This window comes from Anomaloglossus baeobatrachus, chromosome 9 (assembly GCF_048569485.1).
Source record: "Anomaloglossus baeobatrachus isolate aAnoBae1 chromosome 9, aAnoBae1.hap1, whole genome shotgun sequence".
Classification (NCBI taxonomy): domain Eukaryota; kingdom Metazoa; phylum Chordata; class Amphibia; order Anura; family Aromobatidae; genus Anomaloglossus; species Anomaloglossus baeobatrachus.
In genome coordinates, this window is record NC_134361.1 from 36,548,038 (window position 1) to 36,556,895 (window position 8,858).

At 46.1% G+C, this 8,858-nt stretch overlaps 1 protein-coding gene across 1 annotated transcript in view; it reads left to right on the forward strand.

The window, feature by feature from the left end:
• The window catches only part of PRSS16 (serine protease 16), a 20,320-nt gene extending 17,589 nt beyond the window's left edge, over nt 1–2,731 (forward strand). The window contains exon 12 of the mRNA XM_075322552.1: nt 1,835–2,731. Within this exon, the coding sequence (XP_075178667.1) occupies nt 1,835–1,888 (54 nt within the window). The 3' untranslated portion in view covers nt 1,889–2,731. The remainder of the gene's footprint in view (nt 1–1,834) is intronic.
• The last annotated feature ends 6,127 nt before the right edge of the window (nt 2,732–8,858 follow it).

The window sequence follows — 8,858 nt, forward strand, 5'->3', positions numbered from 1 at the left end:
GTCGGTTTATGACGCCACCCACGGTGTGTGGTGAGGTTGGGGCACCACCGCTGCTCTGTACGGGGATCCCGGGAGCGATGACAGGGAGCAGCTGGGATGTTTCTCTCCCCTCCGTGGGTATGGGGGTTTTGGCAGTCCCGGGGCCCGGAGTTGTTGTCTGTTTGGTGGGTTGCGGGGCTTGGCGAGGTGCAGGGTCGCGAGGCAGCGCAGTGCCAGATGGCACGGTGGTACTTACTCAGCCAGTAACGCACACGGAGTCTCTGGTAAAACAAACGGCTGGATGGAGGAGTCCCACAGACGGCTGCAACGGTTACTCCCGGTAGGCTGGCGGTAACTGTCTCTCCCTGCACCAGTGTTTTGTTCTCGGCCCCGATGGCTTCCCACCGGTAATCCACTCCCCTGCGGTATGTTGGCTAAGGGAGCCCCTTCTTGCCCGCAGGCTCTGGCCCTGGGAGCTCTAGCTCTGGCGGTAGCTTTATCTCCCTCACGGTTTGGACGGTTGCCTTCAGTCGGGTCTTTATTGCTGGGAAACCCCGGAGGTTCCCGTCGCTGATGGATTTGACCGGTTTTACGGCGACTCCTAGCCTGGTCGGGGTCCGTAGGCCCTGCCGGATGGTGCTGGCTTCTCTTCGCTCCCCGATCCGGTACCGGCGGGCCACCGCCCGTCCCCGGTCCTTACGGTTGTGCGTCAATCGGCCTCTCCTGCAGACGGTCACCACCGTCTGCCAACCTTGCTGTTTTTGTGCCCGGGCCACGTACCCGGACACGGCCAGTCAGTTCCTCCACTACTGCTTTCCTCACTCTCGCTCTACACTCCAAACTGCACTGCAAACTGAACTCTTTTCCCGCCTCCAGGACTGTGAACTCCTCGGTGGGTGGAGCCAACCGCCTGGCTCCGCTCCACCTGTTGTGACATCAGCCCCTGGAGGTGATTTGTGTCTGACTTAGATGTTCCTAACCGGGGTGTGGGGTGTGTTGTTGCAGTACCTGTGACGTCCTGGCTTGTCCAGGGCGCCACAGTAGTCACCGGAAATGGTTTTCCAACAGTCTTGTAGGACTTCCCAGAGATGCTTAGCACTTGTTGGCCCTTTTGCCTTCACTCTGCGGTCCAGCTCACCCCAAACCATCTCGATTGGGTTCAGGTCTGGTGACTGTGGAGGCCAGGTCATCTGGCGTAGCACCCCATCACTCTCCTTCTTAGTCACATAGCCCTTACACAGCCTGGAGGTGTGTTTGGGGTCATTGTCCTGTTGAAAAATAAATGATGGTCCAACTAAACGCAAACCGGATGGAATAGCACGCCGCTGCAAGATGCTGTGGTAGCCATGCTGGTTCAGTATGCCTTCAATTTTGAATAAATCCCCAACAGTGTCACCAGCAAAGCACCCCTACACCATCACACCTCCTCCTGCATGCTTCACGGTGGGAACCAGCCATGTAGAGTCCATCCGTTCACCTTTTCTACAAAGACACGATGGTTGGATCCAAAGATCTCAAATTTGGACTCATCAGACCAAAGCACAGATTTCCACTGGTCTAATGTCCATTCATTGTGTTCTTTAGCCCAAACAAGTCTCTTCTGCTTGTTGCCTGTCCTTAGCAGTGGTTTCCTAGCAGCTATTTTACCATGAAGGCCTGCTGCACAAAGTCTCCTCTTAACAGTTGCTCTAGAGATGAGAAGGTGTGTCCAAACTTTTGGTCTGTAATGTGTATGTATATGTATATATATATGTGTGTACATATGTACATATGTATTGCACACACACACATACCAGATGTAATGTGGTCATTAATATAGAAACTGCAAATAATCGTGTTCCTTTCTGTGTTACAGGAAATCGCCAATAAGCTTGCAGAATGGCTTCACAATGCCCGGATGATGGAGTAACATCTCATCCCTCCGTTTTATGCCAAAATATTTTAATAATCACTGTGAAAAAAAACCCCACGTGGATTTTAGCAAATGCAAGCAAAGCTTGTGGCTGCAGGGCATTGGGATAAATCTCCATTTGTTCAGTAGGCAGACAATGTGCAATAATGATAAAAATGGATTTTATGTCAGAAAAAGCAATGTACACCTTTACTGCTTAGGTTTTATTTTTTGCCCCAATGCATCCAAGTCGTCTCCATGGCAACAGACTACAAACAAACCCTGTGTAGTCGGATTTTGCCATCATGTTCCCTTCTACCTCGTTAACACACACGGTACAATAAATGACTGCAAAATCCGGCTATACCGGGCTTCTAGTCTGTAACCAAAGAGGTGCATTGGTGCTCCAGACCCAAAATGGTAGGTAGATTATCTGCACAGTAGACTTTTTTTATTTTTTTTTTTATCAGATGCATTGGAGCAAAAAGAAAAATTTGGTTGCAAAAGTCAACTTTGTTGTTTTAGGTCTTCTTTTTTTTTTTTTATTTAATTTTGCTGTTTTCATTGCACAAACGGACGATACAAGCACTCTGATACCATATGTGGATAGGAAGGTGATCGTCTCGCAAAAACTGCTTTTTTTTTTTTTCTTTTTTAAAATGAATGATTTCTGAGCACAGATAACAAATGACCACAAGTACAATTTTTTTTTTTTTTAGATTTGTATATTTTGTATTTTTCTATGTTTTTATATGCAGTGAATATAAATCGGTCATGTGGCAATCTGCCCGGACTGTTGAGAAATGAGCTTTTTTTTAAAAAATGTGTGTTTTTATCCCCAAAAATAAATTATTATACTGATTTGAGGTTTTCCGTTTTTGTTTTATTTCTCCTGTACAGTTCATAGCGTAAAAGTATCATAGAACCAGAAAGAATAAGAAATGTATACCGATATGTTTGTTTTATAGAAATTAATGGGTTGTCATGGGGGGTGAGGATAAAGCCTTGGAGCGATGAGACGTAAAGAAAAATGATAAATGAACTCAAGATCCTTTTTTATGCCCGACTCTCTGAGAGATCCTATAACGGCTGCCTTCTGAAGTCTATGGAGGGGAAGGAGCAGAATGAAAGTGACCGGGACCGACACTCACAAGAGGCCTTGCCGATGAGCAATGATCGCGGGTTGAGCGGATTTCTGGCTTATCGGAGCCACAGAGGAGCTTCACGAGCCCCCAACGATGCTGGTTGCTCCGCGAGCCTCATTCACTTGGGGACACGTCTACAGTCATAAAAGTGCTGCAGAGTGAGGTCCATCTTCCCATACCTTTTCCCTGCCTTATTACGCATGAATAACTGGACCTTACTCTGCAGAGTCTACACCTCTAAGACCTAATTAACATCTTGCCAAAAATGTTAAAGGGGTGGTTCCATCCAAATCCCGATCTGTTTAGTGGCATAATCGGAGCTAGTTTCTAATATACTTCTTCCTACCGTTTCCAAACTACACTGCCTAACAGCTATTCTATTTTTTTTTTCCTGCTTCCTCTCTGATGATGCTTTGAGAATCCCAGTGCAGACTGCAGAAACTGCGGTCAATGTCACACCCTTTGCCCCTCCCTGAAATGAAGCGTCATCAGTGACACTCGTTTCAGGAGTATCCACTGTGTTGTAGGCTCTGATCAGTAATAATCAGCCGGCAACAGAGCGGTGTCTATATCTGGCATGCAGGAGACTAGCTTTGTCCCCTAGTGATGCCACTGGTCTGCTGCAGGCCAGGTATAGACTCCACTCTGTTACCGGCTGATTCCTGATCTGATCAGACAACAGAGTGGATGCTGTCACTGTGCAGGTCTTAGGGAGGGACATAGCAGGCATGAGCACAGCTCGTCAATCATACGTCACTAATGACTCTTCACTTCAAGGAGGGGTAGAGGATGTGACTGAGACTGCAGCCTTTGCCCCCCTCCCCCGATGACGCTTCATTTCAGGGAGAGACAAAGCTATGACAGTGACCACAGAATCTGCCCTCTGCTCTGATGACGCTTCATTTCAGGGAGAGTCAACAAAGCTATGACAGTGACCGCAGAATCAACCCTCTGCTCTGATGACGCTTCATTTTAGGGAGAGACAAAGCTATGACAGTGACCGCAGAATTAGCCCTCTGCTCTGATGATGCTTCATTTCAGGGAGAGACAAAGCTATGACAGTGACCGCAGAATCAACCCTCTGCTCTGACGCTTCATTTCAGGGAGAGACAAAGCTATGACAGTGACCGCAGAATTAGCCCTCTGCTCTGATGATGCTTAATTTCTGGGAGAGACAAAGCTATGACAGTGACCGCAGAATCAACCCTCTGCTCTGATGACTTTTCATTTCAGGGAGAGACAAAGCTATGACAGTGACCGCAGAATCAACCCTCTGCTCTGATGACGCTTCATTTTAGGGAGAGACAAAGCTATGACAGTGACCACAGAATTAGCCCTCTGCTCTGATGACGCTTCATTTCAGGGAGAGACAAAGCTATGACAGTGACCGTAGAATTAGCCCTCTGCTCTGATGATGCTTCATTTCAGGGAGAGACAAAGCTATGACAGTGACCGTAGAATTAGCCCTCTGCTCTAATGATACTTCATTTCTGGGAGAGACAAAGCTATGACAGTGACCGCAGAATTAACCCTCTGCTCTGATGATGCTTCATTTCTGGGAGAGACAAAGCTATGACAGTGACCGCAAAATTAACCCTCTAATCTGATGATGCTTCATTTCTGGGAGAGACAAAGCTATGACAGTGACCGTAGAATTAGCCCTCTGCTCTGATGACGCTTCATTTCAGGGAGAGACAAAGCTATGACAATGACCACAGACTTAACCCTCTTCTCTGACGCTTTGAGTATCCGAGCATGCACTAGGATTCTCAACCAAAGAGTCATCAGATAGAAAATCGGGAGAATACAGTTAGGTCCAGAAATATTTGGACAGTGACACAATTTTGGCGAGTTGGGCTCTGCATGCCACCACATTGGATTTGAAATGAAACCTCTACAACAGAATTCAAGTGCAGATTGTAACGTTTAATTTGAAGGTTTGAACAAAAATATCTGATAGAAATTGTAGGAATTGTCACATTTCTTTACAAACACTCCACATTTTAGGAGGTCAAAAGTAATTGGACAAATAAACCAAACCCAAACAAAATATTTTTATTTTCAATATTTTGTTGCGAATCCTTTGGAGGCAATCACTGCCTTAAGTCTGGAACCCATGGACATCACCAAACGCTGGGTTTCCTCCTTCTTAATGCTTTGCCAGGTCTTTACAGCCGCAGCCTTCAGGTCTTGCTTGTGTGTGGGTCTTTCCGTCTTAAGTCTGGATTTGAGCAAGTGAAATGCATGCTCAATTGGGTTAAGATCTGGTGATTGACTTGGCCATTGCAGAATGTTCCACTTTTTTGCACTCATGAACTCCTGGGTAGCTTTGGCTGTATGCTTGGGGTCATTGTCCATCTGTACTATGAAGCGCCGTCCGATCAACTTTGCGGCATTTGGCTGAATCTGGGCTGAAAGTATATCTCGGTACACTTCAGAATTCATCCGTCTGCTGTTATGTCATCAATAAACACAAGTGACCCAGTGCCATTGAAAGCCATGCATGCCCATGCCATCACGTTGCCTCCACCATGTTTTACAGAGGATGTGGTGTGCCTTGGATCATGTGCCGTTCCCTTTCTTCTCCAAACTTTTTTCTTCCCATCATTCTGGTACAGGTTGATCTTGGTCTCATCTGTCCATAGAATACTTTTCCAGAACTGAGCTGGCTTCATGAGGTGTTTTTCAGCAAATTTAACTCTGGCCTGTCTATTTTTGGAATTGATGAATGGTTTGCATCTAGATGTGAACCCTTTGTATTTACTTTCATGGAGTCTTCTCTTTACTGTTGACTTAGAGACAGATACACCTACTTCACTGAGAGTGTTCTGGACCTCAGTTGATGTTGTGAACGGGTTCTTCTTCACCAAAGAAAGTATGCGGCGATCATCCACCACTGTTGTCATCTGTGGATGCCCAGGCCTTTTTGAGTTCCCAAGCTCACCAGTCAATTCCTTTTTTCTCAGAATGTACCCAACTGTTGATTTTGCTACTCCAAGCATGTCTGCTATCTCTCTGATGGATGTTTTCTTTTTTTTCAGCCTCAGGATGTTCTGCTTCACCTCAATTGAGAGTTCCTTAGACCGCATGTTGTCTGGTCGCAGCAACAGCTTCCAAATGCAAAACCACACACCTGTAATCAACCCCAGACCTTTTAACTACTTCATTGATTACAGGTTAACGAGGGAGACACCTTCAGAGTTAATTGCAGCCCTTAGAGTCCCTTGTCCAATTACTTTTGGTCCCTTGAAAAAGAGGAGGCTATGCATTACAGAGCTATGATTCCTAAACCCTTTCTCCGATTTGGATGTGAAAACTCTCATATTGCAGCTGGGAGTGTGCACTTTCAGCCCATATTATATATATAATTATATTTCTGAACATGTTTTTGTAAACCGCTAAAATAACAAAACTTGTGTCACTGTCCAAATATTTCTGGACCTAACTGTATATAGAACAGCAGTTGGATAGTGTGGTTAGGGAACTTTTAATACAAGTGGATAAGAAAATATCTTGAATTATGGCACTAAATTAATATATATGGATTTAGATGGAAATTTTCTTTGACTTCGGACCAGCCCCTTATACTTTTTAACAACATTTACACAAGTCCGTGGTTACTTGGAGAGTGCGGGATGAGAGGGAGTAAAAACCTTCTTAGAAGGTTCTCTCTAGGATTCGCTCACACCAGCATATCTCAGTCGCGTGCCATCTGATGTTTTATCGATAGCCCTCGGACCAACGTTATACTGTGAGGAAGTGAAGATCTGTTTTCTTGGGCTTTTATTTTTTCTACAGGTCGAATCCAGTCTGTGGATAAAATTGCAACATACTTCAAGTGGCTCCAATTGGATCATGCGCACCTATTCAAGTCTATGGGCGCATGTGAAACATTAGGCTACACTCGCATGTCATTTTCCAGGACTATAACTTCTTTTTTCCACTGTTTAAGCCGTACAAAGGGCAAGCTGTGTTATTTCATGGTGCCAATTTTGTTAAAATGTTATTTATTTTTATATAGTGCCACCATATTCCAAAGCGTTTTACAGACCTCATCACTGTCCCAATTGGGGCTCACAATCTAAATTCCCTATCAGTAATTCTTTGGAGGGTGGGAAAAAAACGGAGGAAACCCACGCAAACACGGGGAGAACATACAAACTCCTTGCAGATGTTGTCCTTGGTGGGATTTGAACCCAGGACCCCAGCGCTACAAGACTGCAGTGCTAACCACTGAGCCACCACAAGACTGCAGTGCTAACCACTGAGCCACCACAAGACTGCAGTGCTAACCACTGAGCCACCACAAGACTGCAGTGCTAACCACTGAGCCACCACAAGACTGCAGTGCTAACCACTGAGCCACCACAAGACTGCAGTGCTAACCACTGAGCCACCATGCAGTGCTAACAACTGAGCCACAATTGAGTGCTAATTACTGGGCAACCATTTAGTGCTAGTCAATGGGCCACAGTGTTGTTTCAATCAATCCCTGCATTGTGTTTTGGGGGTTTATTGTGTGTGACATTTTAAGGAGCTCTTACACATTAGAATTAATGATGATCTGTTACATTTGCCGACAGTGCTAACCAAAGCCACAACTCACTGCTAATCACTGAGCCACCATTCAGTGCTGCTAAACAAGGCACCTGTCAGTGCTAATCACTGAGCAACCATTTAGTACTAACCACTGAGCTATCATACCGTACTAACCACTGAGCCACCGTACAGTGCTAACCACTGAGCCACCGTACGGTGCTAATCACTGAGCCACCATACTGTGCTAACCACTGAGCCACCGTACAGTGCTAACCACTGAGCCACCATACGGTGCTAACCACTGAGCCACCGTACAGTGCTAACCACTGAGCCACCGTACAGTGCTAACTACTGAGCCACCATACAATACTAATCACTGAGCCAGCATACAGTGCTAATCACTGAGCCACCATACAGTGCTAATCAATGAGCCACCGTACAATGCTAATCACTGAGCCACCGTACAATGCTAATCATTGAGCAACCAATTTAGTACTAACCACTGAGCCACCGTACGGTGCTAATCACTGAGCCACCGTACAGTGCTAACCACTTAGCCACCGTACAGTGCTAACCACTGAGCCACCGTACGGTGCTAATCACTGAGCCACCATACTGTGCTAATGACTGAGCCGCCGTGCAGTGCTAACCACTGAGCCACTGTACAGTGCTAACCACTGAGCCACCGTACAGTGCTAACCACTGAGCCACCATACAATACTAATCACTGAGCCAGCATACAGTGCTAATCACTGAGCCACCATACAGTGCTAATAAATGAGCCACCGTACAATGCTAATCACTGAGCCACCGTACAGTGCTAATCATTGAGCAACCAATTTAGTACTAACCACTGAGCTACCATAGTGCTAATCAGTCACCGTACAGTGCTAACCACTGAGCCGCCGTACAGTGCTAATCACAGAGCCACCGTACAGTGCTAACCACTGAGCCACCGTACAGTGCTAACCACTGAGCCACCGTACAGTGCTAACCACTGAGCTACCGAGTCGTTTCAATCAATCCCTGCATTGTTTTTGCTGATTATTTGGGGGATTCGTTGATGACTGCCAGTATTTCTATGGAGACCACTAATGAGTCCCTCTCCCCCGTTCTCCTCCTCACACTAAAAAAAAAAAAGGATTTCTACTAACTATAGGGTTAAATCTGTTATTCAAGGGCCTAGTAGGACTGCTCTCGGCCCACGACGCACATCCCCCGCCACTGCACTGACTGAGGAGCCCGCAACATCCGCACCAACAGCTTCAGAACAAGAGCCGACTTAGTTTACTGAGGTGACTTCC